Source organism: Phasianus colchicus, chromosome 17 (assembly GCF_987193195.1).
Source record: "Phasianus colchicus chromosome 17, bPhaCol1.hap1.1, whole genome shotgun sequence".
Classification (NCBI taxonomy): Eukaryota; Metazoa; Chordata; class Aves; order Galliformes; family Phasianidae; genus Phasianus; species Phasianus colchicus.
In genome coordinates this window covers 9931111-9948160 of record NC_143452.1, presented here as the reverse complement: position 1 = coordinate 9948160, position 17050 = coordinate 9931111, and the positions used below count along the sequence as shown (strand labels likewise).

General features: G+C 39.2%; 1 protein-coding gene across 5 annotated transcripts in view; it reads left to right on the top strand.

Moving 5' to 3' along the window:
• The window catches only part of RTEL1 (regulator of telomere elongation helicase 1), a 40967-nt gene that overhangs the window by 16326 nt on the left and 7591 nt on the right, over positions 1 to 17050 (top strand). For 3 of the 5 annotated variants that reach the window (XR_016471823.1, XM_031589287.2, XM_090151925.1), the window contains 15 exons: positions 160 to 237; positions 755 to 832; positions 2306 to 2449; positions 3124 to 3239; positions 3785 to 3908; positions 4946 to 5099; positions 6723 to 6886; positions 9286 to 9381; positions 10828 to 11038; positions 11736 to 11873; positions 12372 to 12488; positions 14241 to 14483; positions 15181 to 15348; positions 15853 to 16038; positions 16555 to 16658. Coding sequence is in view for 4 of the 5 variants with exons in the window: in XM_031589287.2 (XP_031445147.2) it covers positions 160 to 237; positions 755 to 832; positions 2306 to 2449; positions 3124 to 3239; positions 3785 to 3908; positions 4946 to 5099; positions 6723 to 6886; positions 9286 to 9381; positions 10828 to 11038; positions 11736 to 11873; positions 12372 to 12488; positions 14241 to 14483; positions 15181 to 15348; positions 15853 to 16038; positions 16555 to 16658 (2121 nt within the window). In the remaining variant the exon portion in view is untranslated. Of the gene's footprint in view, positions 1 to 159; positions 238 to 754; positions 833 to 2305; positions 2450 to 3123; positions 3240 to 3784; positions 3909 to 4945; positions 5100 to 6722; positions 6887 to 9285; positions 9382 to 10827; positions 11039 to 11735; positions 11874 to 12371; positions 12489 to 14240; positions 14484 to 15180; positions 15349 to 15852; positions 16039 to 16554; positions 16659 to 16843; positions 17004 to 17050 lie in introns of all 5 variants that reach the window. The other 2 variants (XM_090151926.1, XM_031589296.2) reach the window with 2 other exon arrangements.

The window sequence follows — 17050 nt, the reverse complement described above, 5'->3', positions numbered from 1 at the left end:
CCATGCTTATTAAAAATGTTTCTGCCCCCATCTCCATGTGTTTTGTGTGGAGAGGAGCAGATGGTGGGGGAAGTCTGAGCTTATCCTTTCTCATGGGAATTTCTGGTAGATGATTGCTTTCACATGAGCATTTCTGATATGTTTTTATCTGCTCAACAGGAGCATGATTTTGCTAAAAGAATAGAAGAAGTGAAGCCAATGTTTGTGGAACCCAGGAATAAAGGAAGCTTTGCAGAGGTGGGGAATCTGTGCTATGTACCTGTAGCACATCTGCAAGCTATTGTGATGTTTAAGTACCTCTCTGAGTTGTGCTTGGGTGTTAATTTCACGTTCCTGGGATAAAATTAAAATGTTTGGGAGCTTCTTTGAACTATGTTTTCTATTACTCTTCCACCTAACTGTGCATTGTTTAGTCTTCATATGAAATCCAGTGAATGTTACAGTGCTGTCTGCTTGCCTCTGAATCATGTGCTGTTGATTATTATACGGAGTCCCATCGTAGCTTTCTAAATTATTTAAATTTTCAGTTTGCTTTCTTTTTTCTTATTTATAGCTATTCTGCATGCTTCTAGGAGTTCAACATCCTTGAATTGCTTTCCTGGTTTCCATATTTTGTTCAAGGATTTGGAGAAATACATTACAGTCCATGGGTCTACTTTCTTTTCAGAAGTATCTGATATCAATCTTTTATACTTGCCGAGATTTATGGAGATAGCTTAAGCAAAATTTGTATTAACCCTGTTTTATCTTTTAGGTAATGGATGCATACTATGGTAAAATTGCCTGTCCTAAATCCAATGGTGCTGCTTTTTTGGCAGTGTGTCGAGGGAAGGTAATGTAGCTGAGAATTTATTTTATCTGTGATCAGATTACGTATCATTTTGAATTTAACAAGGATGTTTGTGTTGTGTAACCATAGCCAAGTGGGGGGGGGGAAGTTGGATGCCCTGAAGCCTTTTTAAATTTATGTCAAGTATATGTATGCTTAATTCCTGTTTTTATTAAAGACATACATCTCTAAAGGGGATGAGCATCATGATACTTACATTTCCTGTTGGCTACGAACAGAAAGTTTGACTCATGAGATGAGAACAATTTTGGAGGAGAACTAAAAGAAACAATTGTGACCGTGCATGTTGGAACGACACTGATTAGAACCAGAAATATTGCTCAACTTTTAAGATGAACATTAATTTCAAGTCTTCTGGATGCATGTGGTGGCCTTTCATTTAAGTGTTGATAAATTGATTTGTGATACCAGTGGAAATATTTGTGATGTTGCAAATCACTCTGACTTTCTGCTACTGTCTACCAACGGAAACTCATCTTCTTCCAAGCCTTCAGTGCATTTTTTCAGAATAGTTGTTGGATCAATTAAGAAAAAATGTAACTCTTTATGGGCAGGATTCTAGTGAATATGTCCTTCAACATCAGTGTATCACTCTGAGAGGAGTAGCATCTGTGGAGGGAGAGTGCTTTGCAGTAGCACATTAAAGAACAGACAGTTTATTGTACTTGAAGGATTAATAGTATGAATGCAAAATTAGAAACATCTGAGAAAATAAACCAAGAGTTACATTGCCAAAGACATGCTGTGGCTGCTCTTACTGTGATGGTGCTGGTTTAAGCAGAGTAGAGTTGGTCATTTCACCCACTCATCCCTGCCATAGATTCTATTGCAGCTGTTTGGGAGAACTACAAGACAAACCAACTTTTTTTTCATGTGTTGGTATTCAGTCTGTTCAATTCCATGTTTTTTATTTATTTCACAAACTAGTTTGGCAGCACAGCATGGGACATGAGTGTATACAGGGCTGTGAGTGACAGCTGCTTGGACAGATGTAAAGATATAAGCTTCACAGCTGGTAATGTCTGTGATTTCTGAGCAGGTTCTTGGTAGCTTTTAATGACTGCTTTGATTTTTTTTGTTTGTTCTTAATATCGAAAGTTTGCCATGTTCTTATTTCATCTTGTTAACAATTAAGGGTTTGGAATGTTGAATGAGATGTTCTGACTGACGTTTGAGACATCTGAATACAGCTGTTCTGCTTATCCAGGAATAAGACACGTATTAATTAATAGTTTTGGCAGAGGTATAATTTCTCAGGGCTTCCTAGAGGAAAATACCAGATTTAAAGTCATTGTAATAAAAGCAAAAAATCTTGCTGAAAATCTTTGTAACGTGTTCACTCACTGCACTTGGCTAGGGACTTAATTTAATGGAGGAAAAAATTCCAACAACTGCTTAAGTTCTCTGAAATATCACTTCCAATCCTGTTAATTATGAAAATCCCTCTCTCTTCAGGCCAGTGAAGGCTTGGACTTTGCAGACATGAATGGACGAGGAGTCATCATTACTGGCCTTCCATTTCCTCCTCGTTGGGAGCCCAGAGTTGTTTTGAAGATGCAGTTCCTGAATGAAATGAAAAAAAGTAGTATGGGTGCACAGGTAATAGTGGGCAGCTATAACTTTTTGGCTGCTTGCAGGTTTGTTGTGCCTTTTTCCCTTCTTGTTTCTGGATTTTGGCTTTTCTTCCTAGCCTCATGAGATCATGAATGTCAGACAATCTTAAGAGTTTGACACAAGTATATTCACGTATTTTGATAATGTTAAGGGTTCCAAATTCTTTCTCCACTGACATAATTGCAATCAAATACGGCTCAAAAAACAGTGTAATTAAAATTTGGATCAAAGTCTCTGAATGTATTTCTTTTTGCAGAAAGAGGATGAGGAGAAGAATTGTATGTGCTGGTTGGTTTGTGTGTGGTGGTTTTTCTTTTTGGTATTGTCTCAGGCATGAGAATGAATGGCATTATAGATTTAGTTTATTATCCTGCAGGTTAGCTCTTGGGTTCACGTATTATTTAATACCTGTTTGAGTAGCAAGGAAGTGAGTGCATCATCCACTAAGTAGCTCCTCAAGTTGTGTATTACCACATGAGTTTTCTGTGTTCCAGCTGTGATACTTGATTCAACCTGAATTTGGCTTTTCTAGGCTATTAGAGATTTTTCAGAAGGTCTTATTGGTACACTTTTAAGTGATTTAGAAATAAGTAGTGACTACATACAAAGAGTATGTTTTACTGGTGACTGATATTAATTCTTTCTCCCACATACTGCAGTATTTATCTGGGCATCAGTGGTACAATCAGCAAGCTTCCCGAGCTGTTAACCAGGCTATTGGCAGGGTCATCAGGCATCGCCAGGACTATGGTGCTATCTTCCTATGTGATGACAGGTGAAACCTTGGCTCTAGAATATAAACCTATATCAACATCTTTGTATCCCAACGCATCTATTCATATTTTGTGTGCTTGCGTTTCTGTTTGGACAAGGCTACAATTAATAAGTAATTGAATGTGTAAGATAATTGCACTGCTTTATAAAAGTAATTTGTTACCACCTTTGTTTTACATCTTATCCATCTCATTTGAGAAGGTAGACACCAGAACTGCAGCTTTGGAGAAGATGAAACTGAGGAAAGACTGTAATGCTGAAGCAACAGGAATTTAGCTGATAGCCTTCAATACTGAGGCCTGACAGGGGATGTTGGCCAGCAGTACTACTGTTGCATAGTTAAAGATTTCATGGTTGAGTGATATTAATTGGGTGATGGCATAACACGTGGTAACAGCAAAGCCCTTTTCTCCTGTGTGCAGCCTATTATATTTGCTGCACCGTTTCAATCTTTTGTTGTCTTTCTGTTCCTCTCTTGTCCTAGCATTTGTTTAATTCATTTAGGCCATCTGGCAAATAATTACTTCCTTTTCTATTCCTACATAGATTCACAACTGAGAATGTAAGAGGCAAGCTGCCTTCGTGGGTCCGCCCTTACGTGAACGTTTATGACAACTTTGGACATGCAGTCAGAAGTGTCTCAGTTTTCTTCCGTGTTGCTCAAGAAATGGCAAGTATCTTTTAAAAGCAAACAGGCTAAAAAAATGGTTTTTTTTAATAGAAATGCTGAGATGTGAAGGAGTCACTTCTAAACAACCCTTTTTTTGGGGCATCGTTGGAAGTTTTGTGGAAAAGGAAGTAAATGAGTGAGCTATGACAGGATATGTTGTTGTTGCACAACTCATTAGGTTAGATCACAAAAAATTCCTTTTCCAGTCACTCCTAAATAAACAGTGTCTCCACTGGATGGCACACAAATACAGAAACTGATGTTAGTATCAAAAAACTTTCTGGCCCTCTGAGAGAAGTTGTATACAACAAAAAATCAGTCAAACCCTTAAATGTAGATCTAAGCTGACTGGTGTAAAGAGTGAGACAAACCCAGAAGTTATTACACTTTGTGGCTGGGTCATCTTTCCTAATATGATGTCTCTCTTTGCATTAAGAAGCTCTTTTTCTCAGTAGTAGTTTCTTGATATAAAAATTAGTCCTTGACTTTGTAATGTGCTGAAGAAAGGTGTAGGAAGAAATGGGCTGAGAGCCAGAATAGAAATTCCTTGGGCTCCAAATGGAGACTAAGACTAAAATAAACATTATAGACTTGGATGATTTCCTGGAAGATACTTTAACTAAATACACGTTGCTCAGAATCATAAGTTTCAGACTTTTGGATGACATGATGATCCTTTCTGATGATAAATAGGAGTTTAATCGTAAATAGAAACCTCAATCCAGTGTGCTTTGCCAGGAGGAGTGATGTGCAGGAGTGCTGTTAGGAAGCAATAGTTCTTAAACAGTGGTGTGTGCCTTTTCTGTTCTAAGAGTCATTTAGTGCTAAGCCTGCTTGCTGTACTTCATCTGTATGTGTCAACTTCTAGTTATTTGATCCTGTCATCAAAAGCACAGAAATCCAGAACAGTTAAACAATCTTGCTGTTAAGAGTTTTTGGGACACATGATGTCTTCAGGTCATTGACAGGATTTCTGGTTGCAAAGGAAGTGGAAAAGTAGCTTTTGCCTACTGTAACGTTTTGTAAACTGCTTGCAGATGCCCCTGCCTGTGGCACAATGCCTTTCTGGCTCTGCTGTTACACTGAGTGAAAATGATGTGGAACCTTCTACTTCATCTGAGCAGATCCCCTCCCTGCAGAAAGCCAAGATCTTGGATGACCATGTTCCTAGTTTGAAGAGGAAAAGGATAGGTAGGTTGATGTCATCACAGATAAACTTTCTGTTGTTGTTGTTTTAAGATAAAGCAGGAAAGATGGAGTAAGGAACTAGAAACTGGGATAGAAGGGAAAATGCATAGGGCTCAAAGAACAATGTCAAAGTTTGATCAGAAAGGACATAGCTTGGTGCTAGGAAATTTAGAGTACCAATTGCAACTACAGAACAAAGGTGTGGCATGAGAATGTCTCCTGCAGGGAAGTTAGTGGAATATAATTGTTCAAAAATTAAAAACTGGAACTCTATTCTGACTAGCACTGGCTTTCATCATTTCTTCCATCCTTTAGTTGGATGAAGTTAGTTAATCCTACATAGTGATCTGGGTAAGAAAACAGAAAGAAGGTGTTGGCCTTCAAAGAAAACAGTATTTTAAAATTTGTAGTTAGCTAATGCAAAATAATATTTTTTATATCAGAGATTGTTTCAGAATGTTCCAGCCTTTTTTGCTTTATTTCTGAACTGCACAATGAAGTGTGTTTATAAACTGATTCCAAAGAAGTTATGACTAAGTGTGAGACTGAGTCTGAGGATGAGACTTCACTTTCAGTCTAAGCCAGTCTGACTGCAGGTTGTCATTTATAAGGAGGTTGTCTTGGCCACTGCCTTTTTCTCCCTCAATTTCCATCTGTGCAGTTATGTTGAATCCATCTAGTGTGCAGCTGCAGAGCAATTTGGATGAGCTTACTCATCTGTTTACTTTTCATCCACATTAATGGTGGATCCATCCTGAAGGATGGGTTGGAATACGTGACTGAAATGAAGGTAGAGGGAAAAAGCTTAATTATGTAACTTTCAGTGTAAGCTTTTGATGGCACTTCTTAGCTGTCACAGCAAGCTACACTTGTAATCCTAACTTTGGCTACCAGCTTCTTATTACTTATGCATTTTTGATTTGTAGCTAAAGATGCTTAGATCCTCAAAACAATTACTTTTCTTAGTAAACAACTCTGTGTAAGTCGTTTTACAAGGTAGAGGAAATGTGTTTTGAAGAGAGAGCCTTTTTGAAGTAGCAAACATACTAATTTAACACCACTGATAGATCCATATTCTTATATTTAAAACCAATTGCACATGGATTTTGAAGAATGAGAATATGTATTCTTGGTACGTTGTGGTGGCTGTGTCTTATAGCTGCTAATACTGTGAGATTGTAGCATCTCTTATGTTCTCTTTAAAAATAACAATGAGAACTTCTTAATGAGGGAGTCATTGAAGAGCAGGAACTTGGGGTTTTTTTTAGGGAAATCCATAAATTGTAGTATTCAAACACAGACAACTGTGGCAGTGGAGATTGTTTTCCATTTATCCTAAGCCACTTCAAGATTAAATTTGATATTGCTTTAGGAGAAGTTTGAGAGAAGTCCTGACTTAAATCTGTGCATCAAACTGTGATAATAAATGCCAGAGAGATTTTTTTGGGAATGTTTGAGCAAGGCAATCTTCTTCCTAAGTCATAGAAAGCAGCTCTGCAAGAGATGGAAGAGAAGGTAAAACAACACATCTTTGTGGATTGCTAAGTAAGATTTTGAGGCATTGCTAAGTCAAAGAAAATGCAAGAGAAAGCACAAAAATGTTAATTTATTATCTGCATTATGCAGTAATGCCAGCAAATGGAGGTGGAGCATCCAGCCTCTGCACAGAATATGAACAAGAAATGATCTCACCTAGAAGACAATGTATTGGGCTTTTGGATGCGTTGGAGCGCAATGAGAAGAACAGCAAAGAGGTGGAGGAAGATGATGGTTTGCCAGGGGAGGAAAAGGTAATGATGATGTTGCAGAAAAATAAGTAAAAATTGTAGTCTCTAAAGCAAAATGAGTTTGGCGTTGATTTTGTAGCACCAGTTCAACATTCTTGAGGAAAAACTAATTGCTCTAGAATCTGCAGGTTCTCACAGTTAAGTTGAACAAAGAGATTCCTTGCCACATTCAATTAGACAACCAATGGGTACATCCTTGGACTGTTCTTCATAACTGCTGGCCATATAGGTTCTGGAAGCTAACTGCAGTCTGGAGAGCAAAGAGCTCTTTAAAAAAAAAAAAAGTGAGGTTTGACTGATGACTAGATTCCAGGAAACATCTAGAACAACTTACCTAAGCAGTTTGTTAGGGGAACATGCCTAAGGGAAGGTGTGAGTGTGTAAGGAATATCCAAGGAGTACTTAAAAAGCCCTAAAGGATATAAATGGAGATGGATTTGTGACGGATGAAATGTACAAGCTTGAACAAACAGAGAATGTTTTGCTTGTGTGTAGCTGAGAAATGAGCTCTGTCACCCGTGGGCACCTTAGTCATGATATGGTATGGACATCTGAACTCATTCTTTGGAAAGCCCAGCACATCTCCTGGGGCTTCGTCACCCTGAGAAGAGTGTCCTGTTACACATCTGCACTGCTTTTGGTCTAGCTCAGGATTTCCTTAAGTCAAGTAAGCTGATGGTCTTGATGATCTGACAGTGAGTCAGCTCGTGTCCATCTTCCTGTACAGTATTACTATTTGTTTGTGGCTTCCAGAAGGACGTGTGGTCATCCTGTGCTGCACCAAAATTGGCAGTGTAGTGCTGAGATGTGCAGTGCTTCTGAAGGAGCCAGAGTTCATGGTACAAGTCTCGTATTGAGCTCTCTTTACTATCCACTGCACTTGGACTGATAGTATGGTCTGTGCTTTCATAGCTTTATTCACCATCCATCATGGGAGCTGTATTTTTTTTTTGTCAAAGTTACACAGTACCCTTGCACCCTACATGTTGAAATTAAGCTGCTGTCATTCTGAAATGTTTTTATTGGGTGGAAAATTTCTCTCTAAGGAAACAAATCTTTGTCATCTCAAAAAAAAAAAAATCAAAATACAAGAAATAGTATCTCAGTCTGATAAAGAATGACTTGAGAGTTATTTTTCCTTGTGAGAAATACTTTGTGGAAGCCTTATGTCTTCTGCATCAATGCTATTAAGCACTGAGTTCTTATGTAGTCTGGGATTAGAATGCATAGGTACCTGGACCTTTTTCTGACTTACTGCATGTATCAAACTGCATGTTTGACTTGCAGCTTGTATTGTTTGTTCTGTTGCATGATACTTAAGTAGGATATATTTAAATGGTCACTTTTATTGGTCAGATATGTCTGGAATTCACTCTCCTTACAGTGTTAGGAGTGCACTGAAGGCTCTATTTCTGACTATCAGCAGCTGGCAGATCTACTGGCCTGGAGTTTGGTTTATTTTTTATTGCTTTATGTGTGATTAATTTAGTTTGTCTCTGAAGCTTTATGATCTGAACAAACATTTAGAAGCTGCAATGGAGTACAGTTGTTTCACTGGTTCTTCTCAGAAAGAAACCATGCTATTCTGTAAATGGACTGATAGTCACGTACTCACTAAGAAATTCTTTATTGGGCAAGAGCAAAGAAAAATAAATCACTTGAAGTACCTGCTTTCTCAACAGGTATGTAGAAATCAGTGGGCAATATGGGGCTACCCCACTGCTTCATCTGTTACTCAGATGAATGCTTTGTAATGTGGTTGATACTGACTTATGTTGGAGACTGCTGTTAAGCAATTCCACACCTGTTGCTTATGCCCATGCACTTAGCTTTTGGAGCTTTGTCTATGCCAGTGTTCTCACTCACAGTTGTACAAGTGCAACTGTTTGTTACTGGAAATGGGGAACTCGAGAACCTGTTGAACCACAGGAGTTTCTAATAGTTTCTAATACTGTCTCATCTCATCTGACCTGATATTTCCTTTGAGACTGCTTGGGCTTCTCAGTATCCCAAGAAAAGTCATGACAGTTTCTTCAGTGAGAAGCACTTCCAGGCATGAAAGTGAGGGGGTGTGTGAGACATCAGTTCCACACCTATGTACCCTCCCAGGCCTGCCCTGAAACAGTTAGCTGTAAGCTTAGCTTTGTTTCATCAGGAATCTAGTCTCTGATTTCCTCTGCTTGGTTCTATCTTTCTGAAATGTGCAGTAGATCATTACTTTCCAGAAGGAGGTAAGTGCCATAGTTTCCTTTGCAATAATTTAGGTTGCTTTGTTTCACTTTGAGTGGTGTCACAAGCTGGATTAACAAGCTTTACTACTGGAAAATGGCTAAATTAAGTGGATTATAACTTTGAAAAGCATTTTGGAGAGCTTTTTGTTTATTTTTAATTAATCTTTGTAGGCACAACGTCTGTCAACGCTTTCCCTTCAGTATGAGAAGAGGTTAACAGATGAGCAGAAAGGAGGAAGGAAGAAAATAAAGCTGGTCAGCAATCCAGTACGTGTTTTCTTGTGTCTCTGACATCCTTTTGATATGTAGAATGCTGTCATTTGAATTGAAAATTTCCAGACAGACAGATGACTGATATGGACTGATGCTGATGCCAAAAGAAATTTAGTTTTTTCTCTAAATTATTCATGAGTGCACATCTGAAATCTGTTTCTGACATGCTCTTTCTCAAATTTAGGCATTGCAAGTCCAGTCAAGCACAAAGGTTCAGGTGGAGTTAGATGCAAAGCATTGTTCTTTGACTGTAACTACATTGCAAACATCACCTCTTATTATTCACCCTGTGTGGTGGGTGGATTTGTTCTTTTTTTATTGGTCTCAAATAATATAACTGACCAGCTTGGTTTGGGTAAGTGATCACGTTGTGACCTCAGCTGTTGTGCACTGATGTGCATCATGTTAGCAGTTGAGCATTTTTGTTGTGTTGTCTCCTAAGAGGATGGAGAAAAGCATGGTAAAAATCCTAATGCAGCTTGTTGCCTGAGAGCCATGATGAATTCACGGGGATTCCAAGTGATTGTGGATGCCAGTAGTTGTTGAAGGTGCTGTCCAACTGGGTAACATCTCTGCCAGAGTCTGACAGTCACTTGGCATCCAGAACTAATAGAGTAGTCACAGATCCTGATGTGCTGGTATCCAAGGTGTGAGGAAGGGAACAGGTTCATTGCAGGAAGTTGTGTTTATGGTTTGTTGTTATGATGAATCAGCTGGGCCCTGAAAGTTGCAGCTAGTCTCATTTCTCTTAATAAGCCTTATCCTAAGAATAGAATTGTGAAATGAAACTTGGCTACCTTCTCTAACAAGCGCTCCTCTAAGCAGTCAGTTTTGTCAGCAGAGAAGATGAATATCATTGCTTTTCTTTCACAAGAGAGCAGATACAGATGTTAGGAATGTTTAAGGAATAGATATGATAATCATCTGGGGAAATTAATAGTATACTTATGCCTCAGAAGATTGCCCTATGACTTGAAAATGCGTGACAGGGGTCATAGTTACACGTGTTGAAACTGAGTAAGAACATTGTGATCTGCACTTTCATAAAGGAGGGTTTGTTTGGGATCTTTTTCAAGTTCCTACTGCTTGTGATTATAGGGGATAAATGTTTCCCAAAACTAGAGAGGAGTGTAGGTTTTCTATGTTTTAGAGGAACTGAAATACATGAGCACCTTCCATTCTTTGAATGTGGATATTTGCTTTTCTTGTGTTGCTACATTTATTACAAGAGTCACACATTATGTGAAAGCATTGCATTGTTCTGTGTGCAGTCCAAGGCACACAGTCATTATTACTCTGTGTTAAAGATATCTTCTGCCTCCTGAAAGTCTCAAATGTGTAAAGAATGCTGCAGAATTGTAAATGTTAATTTCATCTGAATACGTATGAGGATTGTTCCTCTCCTCATCCTGTCTACTGAAAAACCTTCTGTCTTCTCAGCTGGCCAGCAAGATAGCAGATCCAACTGAGCCAAAGAAGGCCCGAGCTACCTTATACATTGCAACAGTGAAGAAGACCCTAAGCCAGCAAAACTACAATCTCTTCTCTGAGGCTCTTCAGCACTACAGGACCACAGCTGACTTCAATACTATGTTATCTCAAATGAGTTCCCTTTTTACAGAGGATGAGAAAAAGCATATCTTGTTGCGAGGTATGATGAGTTCCCTGGTATGCTTACATGACACAACTTATATTTTAGATTCTGATTCATAAGGATGGGAGAATCTGAAAACATCACTGATCATTTATTGCACATGTGAGCAAAGGGGCAGATTTTTTCTGTCACTACTTCATCTGCCAAAAATAAAATTAAAAAAAGCACAGTTACACAACTTACAGCATTAGTAAGGCTATATGTCAGGCTAGGGAGTGGGAATCTGAGCACTTGGGAATAGTAGCCACAACCTCTTTCCCAATTTGTCTTGCTTGCTCTACAAATAAGAGAACATTAGATTGCCACATTAAGGTAACAGGCAACGTGTGGTTTTCTAAAGCTGCAGACACATGAATTCTAAAGTTCATTTGACTTGCAGTGAAGTTTAGGTTTTGGTCTGTAGGCATTTTACAGTGAAGTGAGATGATGTGTAAATTGCTTCCTGTTTACAGTGGAAAAATTACAGTTATTACCTACAGCTTTGCTGGAAATTGCTCTATAACTTCACTCAGTGTTGCTCTTAAGTGTACTTACGTAAATACTAAAGAACAACATTTAGGCTTTAAGTTATTTAACTGCGCTAACCCAGAAGTCCTACCATCATAAATTTCTGTGGCATTTTTTACGTGTGGTGGACTGATTTTTTTTTTTCTTGTTTTATTTATTTATTCTTCTTCCCTTTCTCTAATGAAAGAATTTTACCAGTTTGTTCGACCTCACCATAAAAAACAGTTTGATGAAGCATGTTGCAACCTGACTGGGGTGGGCTGCGGATACAAACCTGAGCACAGCCTCCTGCTGGAAGAGAGAGAGGGACTGGCAAAGAAAATAGGTGAGGAATTTTGGACCTTGTCTAATCGTAGAGTGGTGTGCATCCAGTGTGTAAAAATGCAAGGGTGAAAAGCAAATTTGATGAATCAAAATGAAGCTCCATCTCTGCGTTGCACGATCCTCCTGCCTGCCTGCCACAAGCAGGCACTGATGTCTGCACTTTGGCTACTGCATTGGTAGTAATGGTGCCATCTTTTTTCCAAAGGACATCTTACTGATGTTTGTATCTCAAACCTAATCAATGGATTTCAAAGCCTTGTGTGCATTCCTCTGGCTGCTTTGCTACCCCAAAGTGCCACAAGAACTGTGAACAGCTGCTGCAGTCTTTGAAATCCTGCAGCAGTAAAGCTAAAGGAGCAGAATGTTGATTTATCCCCTCAAAACAAAGAAATACATCTACTTCAAGTGTTTTCAGCATAGGGTGACAAAGTTTGCAATACATCATTCTATTTCCATTCTTCCTTAAGTTTGCTGCTAACAAACAGGTTTGCTTTAACAGAAGAAAAAGGGAGTGGGCAGAAAACAACATTCTCAGAGAACTCATGTGTTCAGCTGAATCCTGGGCTCCACTTGAACCAGGGAGGATTTCACTTGACAACAGACCAGACCAGTGCAGGTATGCTTCGTGTTAAGTAAAATCACAGTCCTAAGGTATTGCATGTTATGTTTTGTCTTGTAAATTCTCCCAATGGGAACCAGTGTTTCCTGTATTCACCTAGCACAGTGGACCAGCACCAGCTCACTGTCTGTAGGTAGGAGTGAGGGTAACTGAGAATTTTCAGCAAGGACTGTACAACACAAACACAAGTTAGTAACACATCAAGGTGGATGTGAAAGGAAGCTAAGGACAGAAGTTTGCACTAGGTGTTGACCTATGCCTCTCAGAGAGGGAGGGGGTGAGTTGACAAGACTACTGCATGTCCTGTTTGCCCAGGCTTTGTGAACAGGAGGTGTTTGGGGAGTGTAATTTTAGATGAGGTCAGTCTGAATTTAGGTATAAAGCAAAATGCAGTTCCTGTTTTGTTATGAGGATTGCATACAATCCTGGTGTGGGCAGTCTGCTTTCTGCAGAAACGGAGACCAGTAAATATGTTCTCACATCTACACACAATCTCTACCTGTATCCTTCGTATCTCTTACTGTCCAGTATTTACCCTTGCAGTCAAGGGCTCAGTTCTGTTGTGATTACTGATCTTCCTGAGAACAGCTGGGAATTTTCTGTATTTCTTACAAGGAAATTAGTTGGGCAGCTTAGATGTTTTTCTTAAGAGAGTAAAGAATATTCAGACTAATCCTTTCTTTTTAAAAATAAAAAAGATAAAATAGAAAGCCAAAGATTCCTGTAAGGTTTTGAAAGCTTTTCATCTGTGAGGCCATGTTACTTCTTTTGTTGAGTTTCCTGGTTTTATTTTGGATTTTAAGAACTCTGGCATGAAATAATCTTTGGTAATTTATTCTTTTTTTCCTGAAATCTGTGAGATTGATCTGCACAGCAGTTTGTTTCTGCTAAAAGCAATTAAGAAAATAACAGGAATAAACGTATGTAGTATTTCTGTGACTCACTCCCTGGGTAGGGTCTGCTCCTGTGAGAAGTTACCAAAGAGAAAAGTCACACCCATCTTTTTCTCCTTTCCAGAAGTTGAAGTCCATCTTAAAAGTTCATTATCTGCTGTGAGGGATAAAGATTTAAATACCAAAATATGTGGTTGGTTAATTTAAATCAGCTTATTATATGTTTTACCTGTGTTTACGTACCTCTAATATGCAAAACATACAATTTTCCTCTAAAACCTGCCAGAAACAAAGAAAAGCCTGCTCAGAGTTTAGCAAGATGTTCTTAGCTACAGCTGTCTTCTCTGCTGCTGTCTCACTGCATCATCTATTTTGTTATTTTGGTAGGTTTGTCTCTTTTGACTTTTTGCTTTCCTATTGGGGGTGAAAAAGGACACCTCCTTCTGGTATTAGAAAAAGAAATAACATCTTTAAAATTGCAGTCAGGTTTACTTGCTTGTGTATCAGGCCAGTGAAGTTGGGTAAGCCATCTATTTATAATGCTTGTGCTCCTTTAAAGGATAGCACGAAACCTGATTTGCTGCTGACCTCTGTGCACACTCACTTCCATGTTATCTATTTCTCATTCCCCTGTGACCATTTCACACATTGCTCTATTTCAGAGGTTTTAAACTCCCGGAGATGCTAATGAGGTTCCCCAAAATTTATTTGTTCAGTTGGAGTTGCTGGGAGCACCAAAATCACATCTGAGCAGGGCGTGTGACTGCAAGCAGCTGTGGCTTTAAGTAGTTTAGGAACCCCTCTCTGAATAAGAAACAGCACAGAGGACTGCTCATCTGTGTTCTTTGTCTCTCAGGGGTAAACACCAGTCAAGCTATGAGCAAAGACATGAAAAATGCGTCGGGTTCAAGGAGAGATCACCACCAGGTCCTCAGGATGACTTACCTCAATGATGTGAAAAAGGCTTTGAAGGAAAGTGCTTACAGCCGCTTCCATGAGGCGCTGCTGGCTTACAAGAGGACGGACGACTATGATGCTATGATACCAGTGGTAGCAGCCCTCACCACTGAGAGGCCGGAAGACTTTCATCTCCTACAAAGTAAGGGTTATTTTAAAGCCTTCAGTTGAAAATAATACGTAGGTGCTGTGATCCCGTGTGAAGAATAACCTTTCCCTGCTCAGTAGTTAGGTTACAAATTCTCCACTGCCTGGAGCGTTGGTAAACATCCCCTCTTCCATCTTCTACTCTGGCAAACCAGATAAATGGAGCAGCAGGAATGCTGTAGTAAATGAATGCTATTCAGAGAACGAAAAAAAAAAATGAGGTTGAAAGGTTACCTCTGTTCAGTTGGAAACTCTCCATGGAAAAAAAAAAAATTAAGTAACATATCAGTAATTCCAGTCTAAACCTTCAGTCAAGCTGACTTCAGTCAAGTGAGTTCATTACTTTTTTTTTTTTCCTTCCTCAATTATGTTGCAAGTAGTTGTTCTTAGACAAGACAGTGCTGACTACTGCACTCGCTGCTCTCCTGACTATTGCAGGTCTCATGGCTAGCTATAGCAGTGGTAAGTTCTTAGTTCCAAGTAAGCTGAGATTGTTTTTGGTATTAAATACTCATCTGTCTTCTAGCAAGGAGAACTTTGATGATTATTAAATACGACAAAAAGCCTGAAGATACTCAGGACTATGGATGATTTTGCTCATCTGCCAAAGAATTACTTCCCTCCAAAATAACCACTCTTTCATAGTCAGCCATTTACTTCCCTATGCATTTCACTGCATTTTCTTTTGGCAGGGTTTACCATGTTTGTGCGCCCGCATCACAAAGAGCAGTTCAGACAGGTGTGTAAAGATCTGACTGGAACAGTTGGTGGTGATGAACAGAAGCAGCAGATGCAGAATGAAAAAAGTGCTGTGACTCTGGAGAGGTGGTTCACTAAAAGAGAAAGCTGCTCTAAACAGGGTGAGGAGGAATGTTTCTCTGAAGTTTAGGCTCCTGTTTAGTGTTATGATAAGCAGTGTCTGACAGCTTTGGCTGTGGTATGTAATGATATGTAAAGGAAGATCAAAGAGGTTGGCCACGTCCAAGTCATGTAAAAAAAAAAAATCAACAGAACAAGCATAGGCTAGAAGGCAGTGGGAGATGGGAAAGCATGAGGAAACAAGGGAAAAATCCGTTATAGGGCCATCTTTTAAACTGTGAAATGAGTTATGACTGATGGTGCAATTTTTTGCACCTAGGAGGGGCAAGAGTGAATCAGGATCCTCTAAGAATAGTTTACCATGGAATTATTTCAGCATAAAGAGCCTCTTTCAGTAATAATGTTGTGTGTTAAGTAAGAGGAACTTCAGGTGTTAAAAGAAGTTATTCAAATTGTTTTCTTCTTGTACAATGGGAACTTATTGAACTTACTGTGAGTTGTGTTTTGCATTTTACTGTATCGTGTGCTCTTGTTTTCATGGGCAGATGGAGATGTTCCTAAGAGTGAGCTTCCAGAAAAAAATGAAGGAGAGAATTCCTCCTCGTGCCTCAGCCAGAAATGCAAACTTGAATTATCAAAGACTGAAGTATCTAAAGAAATGAGTAATGTGAGAGCACCCACAGCTCCTGGAGTTGTGCCGAGCTTACCACTAGAGTTGGATCCAGAGTTTGGTAGGTATAGGTGAGCTTTTCAGATGTGGTTCTGTTATTTGCAGGAATAAACAAATACAGAACTGAGAATTATGCTGATGCTCTGTTAAATTATGGTTGTTTCCTGCCTGTATTTGCACAGGTGCAATAATGTGTAGTATATGGATTGCAGAGTAGAATTTGTGCTGCTACCTGCATCTGTTCCATCCAAGTACTTCATTATCTTTATCACAGTGATGTAATAGTTTCCTGGGAACTTAAAGTTTTTTCTCAACAACTTCCTTGTAAAGCAAGGATGTAAATTCTCATTCTAAATGGGAATTTGAAGCACCAAGAAATCTAGTTGAGGTCATATGAAAAGTAATACAACAAGGCCCTGTGTTGCATTAAGATAAAAGAATTTCATAAAACTCATGGTCACTGACTGGTTTCCAGATTGCAGTGGTGGAAGTGTGTATGCATGAGAACTTCACAGGTGGTCAGTGGAATTTAGTAATTTCCTTTCTCTCTCTTCCTCTCTCCCCCTCTGCGCTCTAGGAAGATACCAATGTCCTAACTGCAAATCTGAGGATGATGTACCCTTAAAATGCCCATTGTGCATCTTCACTTGCTGCAAAACATGTTGGGAGCAGTTCTTAAAGGTTATCTTGTTTATTAGTTTCACTTTTTCCTGAAACTGATAGGGATTTCTCTGATTTCCAGGGCTGTTCACATGGTTCTCCTGAAAAGCAAATTCTTCCGTTGACAGAGAGAAAATCCAAACACTCACATTCAAGTTTATCACTTGAATGTTTCCCCTGTTATCTTTATTTTCCATGTTCTGCAGTGAGACTGAAGGCAGAACTCCTCTCAGCTTCCTTCAAAAGCTTTCACCCTAACAAGGGGAAATTATTTCAAACTAAAAGAGGGGATTTAGATTGGATAAAAGGAAAAACTTCTTTATGTTGAGAGCAGTGAAGCGGTGGCACAGGCTGCCCAGAGATGAGGTGAGTGCCCCATCCCTGCAGGCACTCAGGTCAAACTGGGGGGCTCT